Source organism: Lethenteron reissneri, chromosome 58 (genome assembly GCF_015708825.2).
Source record: "Lethenteron reissneri isolate LAM-NWPU_2019-01 chromosome 58, ASM1570882v1, whole genome shotgun sequence".
Classification (NCBI taxonomy): Eukaryota; Metazoa; Chordata; class Hyperoartia; order Petromyzontiformes; family Petromyzontidae; genus Lethenteron; species Lethenteron reissneri.
In genome coordinates, this window is record NC_083836.1 from 1,085,496 (window position 1) to 1,102,680 (window position 17,185).

At 54.7% G+C, this 17,185-nt stretch overlaps 1 protein-coding gene across 1 annotated transcript in view; it reads left to right on the plus strand.

Annotated features, from left to right (window-relative positions):
• GPC5 (glypican 5) overlaps positions 1–17,185 on the plus strand; it is an 80,699-nt gene that overhangs the window by 50,014 nt on the left and 13,500 nt on the right. Inside the window, exons 3-6 of the mRNA XM_061575693.1 lie at positions 7,209–7,939; positions 11,061–11,188; positions 15,523–15,648; positions 16,682–16,802. Of these exons, the coding sequence (XP_061431677.1) occupies positions 7,209–7,939; positions 11,061–11,188; positions 15,523–15,648; positions 16,682–16,802 (1,106 nt within the window). The remainder of the gene's footprint in view (positions 1–7,208; positions 7,940–11,060; positions 11,189–15,522; positions 15,649–16,681; positions 16,803–17,185) is intronic.

Sequence of the window (17,185 nt, forward strand, 5' to 3'; positions counted from 1 at the left end):
TGAATGTACGTGTGTCCTGTAAGGCGTTGAAGCCTTGTGAATCGACAACGGACTGTTTGTAAACCTCGGTGGAAACTCATCGGCTTCCAGACTGCGGCGGTTTCTGCCGAGCAGCTCGGGACGGGGATCGTGATGAGCACGAATGGGACGAGTGTCCTCGCGGAATGTATCGGCGAGTAACTTGAACCACGCAGCTTCTCTCGCTCGCCGCACGGCTCTCCGACGCGCGCTCGGGTTGTTCGGCTCGACGTCCGACGTTTCGGTCCGCGCGCCGAACAACACACGAGGTTACTGCCCGAAAACACGTCGGGGAACTTTGCTGAGAGCCAAACACAGGACGTTGTTTGCCACCATGAGAATCGTACGATCATCAATTACACTTTCACGTCACCGTAGCAACTTTGTGTCACTGAACAATGAGGTAATCGTGCATGAGGGTGAAGCAGATGCATTATTAAGGAGTCGCGTAATTGGTTATATGAATAAATTATTCACCAAAGTTGAACGTTACCGCTGAATGGAGAAGCAGACATTTTCTATTCTCGTGACAAATCGTTGCAACAATTGCCTCTATAGAGAAATGTTAATTATTCCGCCAATCCGTCGCGGCTTTTCAAAATTATTCTTTGTTTCTTTCTGCCAATGTATGCTAAAGTACGGTTGGGAAAGAAGGTCGACGGGCATACGGCGTAAGAGAGGATCACGTGAATCACGACGCAACTATTCAGGCTTGTTCGGGGGAGCGTGCTTGCGTGTGGGGAGAGAGAGAGAGATCTATATGGGACCTGTACTCCAGCCATCGACACCTTTGCCGAGTCTATTTCAGAGGTGTCAGAGGGTGCCACAGTGGCGAGATGTTAACTACCTCGCCTGGTGGACAGAAGGTCGTGGAATCGATCCCGACCCTGACGCCTGCTGCTGTATATTTGGAGTTTGCGTGTATCTCTCCCTGTGGTCGCGTGGATTTTTCTTTGGAGTGCTCTGGATTTCCCCTCCATATTTACAATCAACATCACGCGTTTAGTGGTTACAATACGTTTCCACGTGTTAAGCCACTTCATTGAGCTATAATTTGTGGCCAGATTGCTTCTGAAAAAGAGCTACATAGCTCAGTGGATCTTACCTGGTAAAATAAAAAAAAATAGTTTACTTTAGTTCTAGTTTAGGGCATCAATTCATCCAAAGCAATTCCATCGGCTCATCATGCATAAACCACACATGTATTCGTCAATGATTTCTGTACATCATTGTTACTATTACTGCGCTTGTTTTATCCAGGAAAGCCTCACTGTGAGCCTCATGACTCTTTATCGAGGAGGTTCCTGCCAAGGTTTTGCAGTAAGGGAGGCCATGATTACTACGGGCAACCCAACCGAGTGAGTTACTGTGCTTATTGACATTTTTTCGCAAATTTGGATCGCGACCTCGGCTTCGCGACGACCTACTGTCGCGAGTGACGTCACCGAATATTCAACGTCCGCTGTGAAGCCGATGGCTCGCAGCGATGTTTTGCGCTCAGTGCACCGGCAGCAATAACCAGGGCGGCCCGCTGGATCAGAACCACGAGCCTTCCGCGACAAGCGCGATACCGCTGGGCTATGCAACCGCTTTCCTGCAAATGCTCATGCTGATAATGCACCGACGTTACATTTCTAGGCGTGATTGAGAAAAAAACAAAATCTGGCTGCTGCTTGATGACGCCGCTTGTAATTACTGACGAAACGTCGTACTCAGATTGTAAATGTAGTGGATTTGCTCTCCAACACACCGGTGGTGCTGTGCTAGTAACACGTTTTGTTGACGTGTGGTGGCGGGTTTAACGACACATTTATATCTACGCGATCTAACCCAAAAAAACTGTACGTGTGAAACATAAACCTGACATCAATACTCGTGAGATGGTAGACATGAGACGCAAAAAAAGTAAATGAAATTGCTTGAATCATCGGGTCGCCGGAGGGGGTTTTGTAGTTGGGGAGTGATTCTCTGCACTGCTGCTATCTACATCCAATAGACGTCCACAGTCTCACGAGGGTGCCTATAAAGACCACTGACTGCTCTTCTGCCCAATTCTGTTCAATATTTCCAGGAGATAAATGCCATCGCTGGGGTCTGCTAGCCACGACGTGAGGGCTTCAGGACATAGTTTGTGCAATATTGCGCAGACTATTTTGGCTTTACTACATGGCCCGTAGTTTTGTGTTGCATGGCCGTGCGCCTCGGCCTGCTAAATGTTGTGGTCGACGGTTACACGTCAAAGCCACGAGGTGCCAAGTTTGTGTCTCCAGCGAGACACTCGTTCCCCACTTCCCATGGCCAGAACCACAGGATAGAAAGGGCGGCGTCAGCATGAAAGCAGTGCCCGATGTGACATGGCTGAGTCGACCTAGGGGAGGCCCAGACCAGGCTCCTCCGTGCATGGCCGGGAGTTGAGCCCAGGTCAGTGGCAGAGCTTCGTGCAGCCGCGCGCCACGGCAGTGCCACCGGGGGTCCGTGGTGTCCATGAAGCGGGGCTATTGTGGATTGTTAGCGCGTGGCTTCGTGTTTCCTCTGTAGACGCGCCGCTCACCTAATGGAGAATGCTTTTCTGGGTGTTTTACAAACATTATCTTCTTAATATGCCTCCAGCGCAGGTCGCTTACCTCCCTTCCAACATCTTAATGACATTAATAAACAATGTTCTGCCTCTCTCTCTCTCTTGCTCGCTCGCCCGCCCTGCTGGTGTTAGGTTCCTGAGTAGTTTATTAGCCAAGGGCCTCTTTGATTATATTGCTGCGGAAAACTCGCAATGTTTCCAAGGAACGTGAAACTTTGGGCCTCTGGAGGAGGGGGGGGGGGGAATGGCGCTGTTGTCCATTACGTGCCCTGGCAAAACAACCACCAGCCAGTCGCGCACAGCACAACACTTTTAATCCGCCTATTGAGTTTCTTTTCGGAGAAAAACGACCACACGAGTTTTATATTTTCCCCGGCAAAGAAAGTAAAAGCAACTTCTAACCCCCGTTTCGCCAAAGAATGCGCGCGAGCACGGGTCTACGTTCGAAGTCTTTGAACCTCATTAATCAGCAACATCCATCAACATCTAACGCGTTTTACTGGACACGAGCGAGTCTCATTGTCCCTCAGAGGCTTTTAACTTTCCCCACAAAGCAGTTTACGAGCTCTCTACCCAAACTTATTATCAGAATTAAAAAAAAGCCTTTTTTTCATTCAAAGTTTCATTTCCGCGAACAAATAGTGCCGTTCACATTCGACGCCAGTTTCTTTTACAGTTCACGAAGAGAAAGCAGATGCCGGAGAAGTAACTCTTGTCGAGTGATGTATGGCCCGCGAGATAGAGATAACGTTTGTAAAACACACGAGCGCGCGCGCGCACGGCAAAGATGTTTTGCATTCTGAGCAATAAATCCTGCGGTAAAACGTAAAACTGCACGTCCAAGCAAGCATTGCCGCCCATTAATTGTTGCGCGGATTCCTCATGAATATATATTGAATATATTGAATATATATATTGGTTCCACATGAGGAGAACTCGAGGAGGAGGATGAGGATGCTCTGGAACGGCAGCTCTGGGAAGGTTTATGGTGAACAATGGGAGCTGTGCGTGTTTGTCTTTGTTTCTTGAACACAGTTTTTGCTGAGCGTAGCCCCAACAACTGTCAAATCGCCGGCAACAACAATCACCACCGCCGCCACCACCACCGCCACCACCGCCGCCACCGCCACCACCACCGCCGCCGCCGCCGCCGCCGCCGCCACCGCTACCACCGCCACCACCACCGCCACCGCCACCACCACCACCGCCGCCGCCGCCGCCGCCACTACCACCGCCACCACCACCGCCACCGCCACCGCCACCACCACCACCGCCACCACCACCACCACCGCCACCACCACCACCACCGTTATCAAAGTTGTGCTAGATGAGAGTTACGAACACTTTCCTGGATTTGAGCGACGATGTTATTGTAAAGAGCTTGGGGGGGGGGGGGGAATCACAGCCCCGGGCTAATCTCTGGGCCCCGAGGCTCAGACGCCGATGCCCGCAGAGGCCAGCAGGAACAGCTGACTCCCTGGATGACGACTCCGATAAGTGACAGCTCCGTGATTGCCATTAACCAATCACTGCCACACTAATGAGGACTGCAGGGTTTGATTCCCGGCCTCGGCTGACAAGTGATTGCATCGTTTCTGCTCCCTTTACCAACTCCGCGTAGACCGGCCGAGTGAAGTACGATCTCCCAACCCGTACGACCGACACGGTAGGGGGAGGGAGGGAGGGAGAACCTTATCCAGCAGGGGATCTAAAAAAGGGCTGTGGACCGCATTCTCAAGGCTCAAGATGCGGCCCGGGTTTGTTCTTCCCGTGGTGTGCGCGTCATGTAAACTGCGCGCAAGTCTGACGATCATAACAACACAGGGCGCATTCGTTTAAAAGCTGCAACTGACGAGGCACGAGCGCAAATGGATGTGCCACTCCGTGCACGAAAAGCCCTGGGGCCTTAAGCAATGTGCAAGACCATCAGTTCCTGTAAAACTGCCTCGTGGCCCTCTCGTCTAAGTCAACGGTTTGCGGCTGTCTCTGCCTGTTGGTCGGTTACACTCGCTCAAGTTATTGATGGTCACGCAGACATTGGGACCCGCAGTGCAGCTTGTGAGGAACCTTCCGATATTAGGAAGCCACTGGACCTATGCACTTTTCAATCAACGAGCTTGAAAACTCGTTTCTTTAAAACTGCTTTCTGTGTTTAGTTTGTTGTATTTCTCCTGCACCTCCGATTAACACGGTCAGCTACGTACGGTGCGAAAGAAGTTCAACGTAGATACATATATTCTTATACCGTGACGTTGGCACACACAGGCCAAGTCACTTCGTGTTACATCACGGGATCTTTAACCTCCACGTACACACAATGTGCACCTCTGCGAGCGTTCCGTAACCTCGGCACTGATTGCCGTTGCTGGCCGTAGAGTCTGGCACACGTCGCCTATTAGCCGGATCAGTCGCCGTGTGCGTTCGCATTCTTCCCCCCCCCCCCCTTAGAGACATCGCAGTTCCAGGGGTTTCTTCTCACAGTGCTCCACAACCTAAATATTTACACCGCGGCACGGAGCGTGTTCCCTGATTGGCCTCAGCCAGTGGACGGTCTCCCGTTCCACAAGGAATCTCGTTGGCTGTGGAGGACGGTATCTTCACTCATCACTGACGCTGATAATTATAATCGGTTTCCTCTGCTTTAACCAAAATATATAAATTCTTGTGCAAGGGACGCTCGGAAGACATTGACACGAACATTGTCTGTTTGGCTGCCAGACGTTTTGAACTTTTGCGTTTTGATTGCGATCTGGCACACGTTGGTCTTTTAAGTAATTCAAGTACAGCATTGAAGCAAATCTAAATTTAGAAGAAAGAAACAACCGCGTCACGTGACAAATAAAATCTCTATTGCCCGAATGAAAGTAAACGTTGAAATGTGAACTCCCTGTGGCACGAGTCGGCTCGGGCGGATTCGGAGCGTTTCACAGAGGCCTCGCCCACCGTGGCTTTTCCAGAGTCGGTTGTTGTGGGGGGGGAGGGTGGCATCTGGGAATTCCGTCTATGGCACGGCGACTGGCCGGGAGGCATCACCGCACCTCCCGTGCCACGCGCCGCACCTGCCGTGCCCGCACACGTGGGGAGCTCGCGCCGCGTGGCAGCTGTGACAGCGCCCGCGTCCTGCGAGGACGCTTCTGATGTCGCGCCATGGGCCTTGCCGGGAGAGTTTGGGTGGTTGTGCGGCCTCAGGGGTCACGAGCTTGGCGCTTCTTGCAGACGTCCGCCACTTGAATCTGGCAGGCCATACCCGGTCGTTATAGTGGGTGTGTTTTGTTAACCGTGCAACAGACTGCGTGCCGCCGAACGACATCCCATGATGTCGTTAGAAACGAATTGCCTTCTGTGCGCCCGTCCGAATCCGCCAAATTTGGTAAATCACCCCGCAAATGACCCAACTGGGATCACACACAGCAGCCACGTCACTGCCTACTGCGACGATACTGCAGTCCGTGTCTGCGCAACACGGCCGCTTACCCCGTGACGATCGCCTGGCGCTGTAAGAATGACGCGAACACCAAATCAACCGAATTGCTCAAAAGGACACCACGCGCGTCCCCAACGGGCGCACGCTTGGAACCACCTGACCCCGGCAGGTTTTTTGCCGCAGGGAGGCCGCGGTGGCCACGACCTCACACGGCGGTGGAAGTCCAACGTCCGGACAAACAAACGCGCGGACGGGACGCTCGGCAAACCGCGAGGAAATTGCGCTGATCCTGTTTGTCTCCGAGCAGCGGTAATCACGCCCACGGTTTGAACTCTCCGACGTTGAAGTACATTTCAAGCCTTTTAAAACAGTCTGCCTCAGCAGCAGACCGTGCTTTCCCACCTGATGACGGACGCTTCTGTTGCGCCCGAAACGTCGTGATTTATTTTATTTTATACCCACGTGACTTTACCGAAAGAACCAAAGAGTACCGAAAGAAACAAAGAGTAAGTACAGAAACCTTGAAAAAAATAGATCACGTGGCGTGTAATGGGACTGCTGCCGCGATCGCCGTTCTACGCCATCGAGAGTATGCTTCGCGCAAATGCGCAGCCGTGGTCACGTGGAAGCCGACGAGTCGGGCGTGGTCCTCCGCAAGCAGCGCCGGCTCCATCGGTTTTTCTTCTTCGTGCGATCGCTGAGCGCAAGCACCGCGAGAGAGGGCCCAAAATGTCAGAGCGCTACCGTAGCTGCGATTGTTGAAACACATTTGTTAAATTAAGCAACGTTGTTGTTGTTGCTATAAGAGCTTTGGGGGGACGTGGGGGGTTACAGAGACGACGGGAGGGGATTCCAGTTGGTGCAGCGCAAGGGAAGAAGCAGAAAGAGAATCAGAATCTTTATTTAACCTGCAGGGGGAAACCGATGAGCTGTGAAGCTCTTTCTCACAGATGTCTAGTAGTGGCACGGGGTCAGAGGAAAGCGAGGTGACCTGCTGTGCCGAGGTTGAACGTAGTGGAAATTGGCGTCACCGAGCACAGGTGGGTGGCCAACACCAACGCCCCGCCGATCCACCTTCGCCTCCCCGCAATGCTGACGTTCGCACACCGCGCCGGGTGTTCGTTTAAGGCTGAGTCGACCCGTGGGGGAGCAGGCGCAGTGACGCGCGCGCCGCCCTTTCCGTTGCAGAGGCGTTCGTGGCGCTGTCGGAGCAGGCGGAGGCCCGCGTGGGCGCCCTCTTCCGCGACGTGTACCGGGCGCTGGAGCACGAGGCGGCGGGGCCCGTGCGCGACCTCTTCGCCGGCGCTCGCCAGTACGTGCTGGGCTCCCGCGCCGACCCCCACGAGCTGGCCACCTCCTTCTTCGACGGCCTCTTCCCGCTCGTCTACAACCGCCTCATCAACCCGGGCCTGTCGGGCCTCGCGCCCCCCTTCAGCGAGTGCCTGCGCCACAACCGCGCGGAGCTGAGGCCGTTCGGGCCCTTCCCGAGGGCGATCGCCTCGCAGCTGGGCCGCTCGCTGTCCTCGCTGCGCGCGTTCGCCGGCGCCCTCGGCTCGGGCCTCGAGGCCGTGAACGCCACGGAGCTGGCGGCGACGCCGCGCGACAGCTCCTGCACGCGGGCCCTGGCGCGCCTGCGCTACTGCCCGCTGTGCGGCCCCGAGGCGGCGGCGGCGGCGGCGGCGGCGGGGCCGCGTCCCGCGCGGGCCTGCATCGGCTACTGCCTCAACGTGCTGCGCGGCTGCCTGGCGAGCCTGGCGGAGATGAGCGGGCCGTGGATGGAGCTCGTGCGGGCCGTCGAGGAGCTGTCGGCCGAGATGCACGGCTCCGGCGACCCCGAGGGCGTGCTGCTGAACCTGCACGCACAGCTCAACGAGGCCATCATGCACGCGCAGCTCAACGGGCCCAAGATCTCCGTGGCGGTGAGCGCAATCGGTCCCTCGCGTCTACATGGACGAGAGGAGGTCTCTCCCGGTCGTCCTCGGGGTAAACAAAAATGACCGTGAAAGCGAATGATTGGCGAGTTCTTGTTAGCATCCCGCCAACAGTGTGGAGATGTTAACTACCTCGCCTGGTACACATGAGGTCGTGGGTTCGACTCCAGCCTTGACGCCTGCTGTATATTTGGAGTTTTCGTGTCTCTCTCCCCGTAGTCGCGTGGATTTTTTCTCCGGGTCCTCCGGTTTTCCCTCCACATTTAGAATCGACATCACGCGTTTAGAGTATTCGGCTACTGCTATACATTTCCACGTGATGATGATAAGCCACTTCGTCGAGCTCTCATTTGTGGCCGGGTCGTGTCTGAAAAGGAGCTAACATAGCTCAGTGGGCCCGACCTGGTAAAATAAAAAATAGTTTGAGTAGTTTTAGTTCAACTTCAGCTGCCGTCAGAAGAGAGAGCGGCAGCCACTTGAGAGTTGATGGGGCTTGCGCTGCGTGGGGCGTGGGAGTGTGCTGAAGGTGTCTGTCCGTTGCATTGCCGCACTGGACGTGATTTGCTCCTGTCGATGTGGTGACAAGCCAAGCCATCACTCTTGCAAACGAGAATGCTCTGTTCCCGCCTGGCCACACAAACTTCACTCTGAGAGTGATGAGCAAATGGGATTTTGAACGCTGAGCCCCCACACTGCGCACACGTGCGCGGCACGGCACCCCGCGAGCGGAGAGATAAACGACCCTGCTGGTGCCCTGACTAGGTCTCTAGAGGTGGATGTGTGAGTGTGTCCGTGCCTATGGCGTGCGTGTCCCTGCGTGTGTCCGCGTGTGTAGCGGTTAGCGCCACGCTGCGCTACGAACACGGCGACCCGAGTTTGATTCCCGCTCACGGCCAACACCGGTGACGATTAACTGAACCGGTCCTGGGCCTCAAATGAGTACCTGGTGCAGCGTGTAAACATTGGCACTGGGGAGACAAAGGCGGCCGGGCGTGGTGCTGGCCACCCACCGCCTCGTGTCCTGTGCCGGCCTTCATCGGTGCTCCTCGCTTACAGCACTTGCCCCAGAAGTCTGTTGAGGCTACACGGGGGGGGGGGGGGGGGGGGTTAATCGGTAACTCAAGTTCATTTATTAGGTATAGCCCTGCGAGCCATTCGGCTCTTGAATCGGGTGCAACCGCAACAAACAAAAACATGAACAAGAAAACATCTTAAAGTAAATATGTGACTGAGTGCAAACAGAAAATCCAAGAAAAGACAGCAAAATATTGCAGAAAAAAACACCGTACACCAACGCTGTGTGCAAAAATCCCAGTGGGATGCAAGTCAAACAACAACAACAACCATAAGACAACTTAGATTAAGGCCATCAGTCTAACTCTGTACTACAACAACACAAACATGGCTAAACCAATACACTTTTCGAAATCACCAAAATAAAGCCATGAAAGGAATGAAACTCGACGGATCCCATGGGCGGCTCACTGCCACCGCGGGGCCACAGCAGGGCCCCATCGAAGCAATTTGGTGGCGCTGACTCAGCGCCCTGTCCGGGTGTCACCCCCCGCGCGAGCTCGGGGTGACGTCACGAGGGGGCGTGGCCATGGTATTGCGGCCGTGACAGTGTGTGTGTACGTGTGTGTATGTACGTGTGTGTGTGTGGACGTGTGTGTGTGTACGTGTGTGTGTGTGGACGTGTGTGTACGTGTGTGTGTACGTGTGTGTATGTACGTCTGTGTACATGTGTGTGTGTGTACATGTGTATGTGTGTGCACGTGTGTGTGTACGCTGTGTGTGTACGTGTGTGTGTGTGTACGCGTGTGTGTGTGTGCGCGTGTGTACGCTGTGTGTACGTGTGTGTGTACGTGTGTGTACGTGTATGCGCGTTCAACTTCTTTCGCACCGTACGTAGCCAACTGCGCTAAACGGAGGTGCTGGGGAAGGACAACCAACTAAACACAATCTAGATGATTTAAAAGCGCATAATAGCTCGAGTGCCCTCCTAATATCGGAAGAGAGTGTTCCAGACGGCCGCAGAAGCGCATCTGAAAGCTCCGTGCGATGCGGTCACTGACTGCTGCGAGGATGACCGGAGGAGTTGATGGTTCATGCTCCTTGACGAGATCAGCGAGGTGTCGTGGTTTAGTCGTGGCGAGCGCTTTGTGTGCAATGAGCACAGCCTCGACACTCACCCGAGCCGGAATTGTTTTTGGCATTGTGGTTAATCTGAGCGGGAAATCATTGAACACTCAAAGCAGTTTCAAAGATGTTCGTTTTCCTGGTGGCCTTGTCACGTGACTGGGCGGTGACGCGGCCCAGCGGTAGCGCGTCCGCCGCTCGGTGCACAGGTTTGCGGTTCGAATTGAGCAGGCCGCCCCGGTTATTTCTGCGGGCGTATTAACCAGAGGTGTGGACTCGAGTCATGTGACTTGGACTCGAGTCAGACTCGAGTCATGAATTTGATGACTTCAGACTCGACTTGGACTTGCATAACAATGACTTTGTCCCACCTCTGAGGTGTGGACTCGAGTCATGTGACTTGGACTCGAGTCAGACTCGAGTCATGAATTTGATGACTTCAGACTCGACTTGGACTTGCATAACAATGACTTTGTCCCACCTCTGAGGTGTGGACTCGAGTCATGTGACTTGGACTCGAGTCAGACTCGAGTCATGAATTTGATGACTTCAGACTCGACTTGGACTTGCATAACAATGACTTTGTCCCACCTCTGAGGTGTGGACTCGAGTCATGTGACTTGGACTCGAGTCAGACTCGAGTCATGAATTTGATGACTTCAGACTCGACTTGGACTTGCATAACAATGACTTTGTCCCACCTCTGGACTATTAACCGTAAAGTACTAGTATGCCTGCGTGCCGTCTGACTCACTCGCAGGGGATGTTGCGGATTCTCGTGACGTCGTTTGAGAAGAGTAGGCCACCGTGTCTTCGTACAAATTGATAAATTCCAAAAATCAATAACTACTCAGGGGGGGAGGGGGGGGAGTGACGGCACGGTGAGCATCACGCCAAGAAACCAGACACTCGAGTTCGATTCCTGGCCGTGCGTGACACGGCACGGCATGCGTGCGGCGTGCCCCTGCAGGTGACGCAGGTGTGCGGGCCCCCGCAGAGCAGCGAGCAGGGCCCGGAGCGGGCCTGGGAGCCCGAGTACGAGCGCCTGCCTCCTCCGCCGGGGCGGCAGCACTACGACCGGCTCGCAAGCATCCGGCGGTGAGGGCAGCGCACCGGTACACTCACCGTGTGTGCGTGACGCGTCACAGCAACCGTGCCGATACACCGCGCGGCACCGCGCTCACCGTGTGCGCCACACGTCACGGCAACCGTGCCGATGCACCACGCGGCATGGACTCTATTGCGCTGTCCGTGTCAGCACGCCGGGCAAAACCGGTAACCGCTTTGACCGGCGCGTTCAACGCCGCGAGCGTGGGCGCACGAACGTCTGGCTCCGTGCGGTAATTTGCGGGGGGAATTACCGGAACACCCCGTCTGCTGCACCGCGTGGACTTTAATCCGCCCCCCGCCGCGTCTTTCGCAAGGCGAAGGGCACCGCCGCAGCACGAACAGCGCCAACTCCGTTTGCAAATTGCCCCCATTAGACGGCGATGTTGACAAAACCGCTCCTCGTAATTACGGTCGCAGTTAAGCCCCTCGCAGGAGAGACCGTGGATCGGTTACGGCGGGCTTCATCACAAGCATCGGCACTGTCATCTCTAACGCTGTGGTAAGTCGTCAGTGTTCACAGTCAATAAAAAATTGCGCGAGAGCGTGATCCCAAGGGAGGCAGAACAGCGCATGATTCAGATGTCCTGCTGCTCCTGAGCGACGTGAGCTGCCGTCAAAGACAAAGATCCCACGTATAGCCTTAACAGGCAGCACCTATGAAGGCTGGCATGGCACACGAGGGGGTGGGTGGCCAGCACCATGCCCGGCCGCCTTTGTCTCTCCAGTGGCGATGTTTGCATATCGCACCAGGTACTTATTTGACGCTAAGTCGATCTAGGGGAGGCCCAGGACTGATTTAGATAATCGTCACCAGTGTTGGTGGCCGTGAGCGGGAATCGAACTCGGGGTCACTGGGTTTGTAGCGTAGCGTAGCGCTAACCGCTACACTATCACTTACACACACACAGGTACGCACACACATGTACACGCACACAGGTCCACACACACAGGTACACACACGCATGTACACGCACACAGGTACACACACACAGGTACGCACACACATGTACACGCACACAGGTCCACACACACAGGTACACACACGCATGTACACGCACACAGGTACACACACACAGGTACACACACACATGTACACACACAGGTATGCACACACAGGTACACACACACAGGTACACACACACGTACGCACACACAGGTACACACACACAGGTACACACACATGTACACGCACACAGGTACACACACACAGGTACGCACACAGGTACACACACATGTACACGCACACAGGTACGCACACACAGGTACACGCACACAGGTACGCACACACAGGTACACACACATACACACAGACAAAACACGCTCCTTGTTCCTCGCTTTGAGAGACCTGACTGCACCCTGGGCAGGAGCCAGCCGCGCGTGTCGTTCTTGTCACGTCATTAATCTCTCGCGCTGACCGAGTAATGCTCCTGGACCAAATGCAGGGGCGTCTGAAGAACAATGTTGCAATTAGACATTAGATCCCGGGCCCCCGTGGGAATCGGCACAGATGCGGCCGCCGAGAACGCATTTACGCGCTGACTCGGCAGTTTGCGAAACGTCCCCCGAGAAACAGCAATGACAAAGCCCCACGGACGTTGTCTCGGTTCTTTGTAAGGAGAATCCGTGAGGAAAAACTCCACCCACGCACAGAGGTGGGAATTGCAGAGACCACCGGCTCAAGAGAACTGCACGTGGGGAGTAGGTTGGTCTGGATGCGTCTCTGCGCGTTGTGAAAAAAATAAAAAATTCACAGCCTGCGCTCATCTGTCTATCACGGTGGGTTTTTGCATCATTAACAGATTTGCAATGTTCCCCTCTAACCTCAAGCCTGGCCTGGACTTCTGTAGAAAAAAATGACATTCTAATCCCGAACCTCCGATAGGCGCGGTTGGTTCCGCACGGTGCGAAAGAAGTTCCACGTACATAGAGAAAGAGCTTCATAGCTCATCAGATTCCTCCAGGATAAATACAGATTCTGATTCTGGGCTCTTGAATTCGGTTCTAAGCTGAGACCCAGCTGTGGTTTTTACTGCAGATTAATATAGAATTAAAAAAATAGATTTTCTGATTGAATATTGGGACAATCGCTGTGCCCTCAGGTTTTCCCAACGTCCAATATCTGAAGCAATGGACGTGTTTATTCACCAAATCTTGTGACCCTTTCATTGGGGGGGGGGGGGGGGGCTACACTAGGATGGTTGGATGGCTGTTCAACGAGAGTTTGGTTTGTGGGAGAAAAGCAGACAACTTGGAGAAATGCCCACGCAAACACGGATAGATTCAATAAACAAACACAAGCTAGTGAGTGGAGCAAAATCTGTGCATCCCACCTACTGCTCTAATGCCATCCCGTTGCGGCCGAATGCTTCGAACACGTGGTGTACACTGGTGGGCCCTCACGTGGCACACGCCAGGCTAAGAACTTGCTTGCTTCTGCAATCATTGACGGTAATTTGGTCTCGGGCACACGACGTTTCTTTTAAGCGATAAAATAATCGCAAATTTACAAATGCACAATTAACATTTGAAGTCGCACGAAGCTACGCATTACGTGACGATGTGTGCGCGGGTACGAGTGCACGCACACACGTGTATTCTTTGGATAGAACGGGACACACGCCGTTATATTGGCTGCACATCACTTGGACAATGGGAACGATGTCCCACAGAGCAGAGGGTGACCGGGGCCTTCGGTAGTGGCCCACGGCCTTGAAGAACATTGCCATGGAGAAGGTATTTAAGATGCTGAGTGCGATATGGAAGTTGATGCGGGATCGGGTCGGGATGCAGCGGAGGGATCGGGGTGTCGGGCTGACGTGGTCACGCTCACAGGAGACGGGGAGGACTCTGGCAGGAGGGACGTCTCAGTGGACGGCGGTGGTTGAGACCAGACGGAGCTGAGTGGCAGAGGCCATGAGGGGCGGAGGGGGGGGAATGGGAGAAGATGCCTCCTCCAGGATGTTTCTTCAGGGAGCTTAGAGATCGGGTGGAATTTTTTTTTGCCGGGACGCTGCGGGGTCCCGTGTGGATTTTATTTTTTCAGGAAGAGGGGGGAGCGATAGCGGCAATCTTCAGGGCGAGGGGGAATAGTACCGGAAGAGATGGAGCTTCTGACAAAGCTGGTCACATAGGCGGCTGCAGTCACTCGTACACACACACACACACATTTGTTGTCTTTCCCCCACGCCTCCGATTAGCATGGTTGGCTACGTATGTTGCAAAAGAAGTTCAACATACACACACACACGCTGACCTAAAGATACTAATAATTGCACGAATCCAGTCAAACTGCTTTACCGCTCAGAAGAGTATTGAGACGGTGCCATTTGTCCCATCGTCCTATTCACAGCCCAGAGCGAGCAGTGCAATTTCCACATCCCTGTCATGGGGCAAGTCTCCCAATAGCGCAACCACCTTTGACCCTGGAGGGACGATGAGGCTTCGTCGACCCCGGCCGGGATTTAAACTCGCAAGCCGCTCCCCTCCTGCGGTGGCGAGCTGCGAGCTCTGTCACTGAGCAGCCATCTGGCCGAAGTGGCACGTGCTCTCATCCCGCGGCAGACGATGACCCGCATCCTCCACCCCACACCCCCCACTTCTCCTCTCCCTCCCGCTCCACCCACACCACACGCCGCGCCTACGGGCTTGCAACGTTTCAAATGAGATTTTGGGCGAGGTTGAGTCGCAAATATTTCGACCGATTTAGATTTTATTAGTTGGTGTTGCAGGACCGGCTTCATGCGCACCGTACGTCGCCAACTGCGCCTGAGTGCAAGTGGACGATGCCGATGTCCTGCGTTCACCCGAAGTCTTGGGGGCCGTCCATAAATGACGTCACGCACCTGGGGGGGGGGGGGTCAGACATTTGCGACGATGTGTGACGAGGGCGGGGGGGCGTTTGAGAAATGTGACGTCACATCAAAATGCACAACTTTAAATAAATATAGACAACACGTTCTACTTAATTAAATATACTTTTCAATAAATATTTTCTCCTACAACATCAGAGTGCAGCGCCACATTAAATACACACTATAATGACAATAATTTAAAGCGATTTGAAGCATGTTTTTTTTTTGGGGGGGGGGCAGAGCTTTGTGACGCCGTGTGACGATGGGGGGGGGGGTCAAAAATCGTCCAAAATCGCGTGACGTCATTTATGGACGGCACCTTGCCCCATACGCCTCCCACGTCCTCCCAGTATTTGCCCCGGAAGCGTCTCACTGAGCCTCACGGAGGCTCTGCCAATTCCTAACGGAGGACGAAACTGGAGTCGCCGTCGGGGTGTCTAACGCGCGCGATCTCCAGTGTGCCGCGTGCAGGGAGTTCCACAGCAGCCTGCGCCTGTACCGCACGTTCTTCGCGACGCTGGCGGAGACGCTGTGCCACACCGAGCTGGCGTCGCACGACTCGTCACTCTGCTGGAACGGCGAGACCATGACGGAGAGGTGCGTCGAGGGCAGCGGTCACACTCCCACCCCCATCCCTACCCCCCCCACCTCAACTTCCCACAGGGGTCACCATCTGCTGCGGTCATCCTCACCATTAGACTGAGACCCCTTACGGCAACTAGCTATAAAAATGCTAGATATTTTTTTACTAAACTATGAATATTTTTTTTATTTTACCAGGTAAGGCTCGCTGAGCAATATAGTAGCTCTTTATTTAGAAGCGACCAGGCCACAAATTACCGCTCAATGAAGTGGCGGCTTATCATCATCACGTGGTACTTTATAGCAGCCAAACGCTCTAAACGCGTGGTGACGTTGATTCTGAATGTGGAGGAGAAAAATCGGAGGACCCAGATAAAAATGCACGCGACCACGGGGAGAGAGACACCGCAAACTCCAAATATACAGCAGCAGGCGTCAGGGTCGGGATCAAACCCACCACCTCCTGTATACCAGGCGAGGTAGTTAACATCTCCTAGCCACCGTGGTAAAGTCTCCGCGGACCTCCGTGGGTCGCCGAGCGGCGGTGGCTACGCACGTGGCCCTGTAATCCAGCACCGCAGAGTCGACGCTTGCATCGCACAGATGTCGAGCAGGTGCCATACCCTGGTTTACCAGCAGAAGGCTGTACGGCAAGTAGACCAATCTCCATCTGTTTCCATCTGAACGGGGACAGAGCGTTGCTGCCCTCGTGCAAGGCGTGGGTTTTCTCCGGGCGCTCCGGTTTTCTCTCCCAAAGCTAAAAAAGACACCCCACCCCCACGCCACGAACTGTAACCGGCACCGGCCAAAACTTCCGAACGCCGCAAAGTTGCCGGCAAACGAACTCCAGAGGGGTCACGCAGCAGCAGCAGCAGCAACAGCGTCGCCCCCTGCTGCGAACAGCTGGCAGGACCCTCCTGAAAACGAGCCTTGCGACTCAGTGGGGCTTTTCCGGGTGAACGAGCGCGTGGCCGTAGCATTGAGTGTCACCCCCCCAACTCACCCTCCCCGTCTCGCCCCCCCCCCCCACTCGCCCCCCCCCCCCCAGTGACACGCACCGCGTGGTGGAGAACGGCGTGGCGGCGCAGAGCCACAACCCCGAGGTGCGCGTGACGGAGGTGGACGCGGCGGTGCAGCGCGCCGTGCGCAAGCTGCAGCACGACGTGCGGGTGAGCGACGCTCGCCACACGCGCGCAAGGACAAAGATCCTCCATGTGTAGCCTTAACAGACTGTTGGGGCAAGTGATGTTCGCGAGTAGCACCTATGAAGGCCGGCACAGCACATGAGGGAGGTGGGTGGCCAGCACCACGCCCGACGGCCTTTGTCTCCCCAGTGGCGATGTTTAGGCACCGCACCAGGTAGTTATTTGAGGTTGAGATGACCTAGGGGAGACCCAGGACTGGTTCAGATAATCGTCAATGGCGTTGGTGGCCGTGAGTGGGAATCAAACTCGGGTCACTGGGTTTGTAGCGCAGTGTGCTGACCGCTACACCACGCTCTCCACACACACAGAGATTTACCCGGAAAACATCCGCCATTCACCACGAAGTG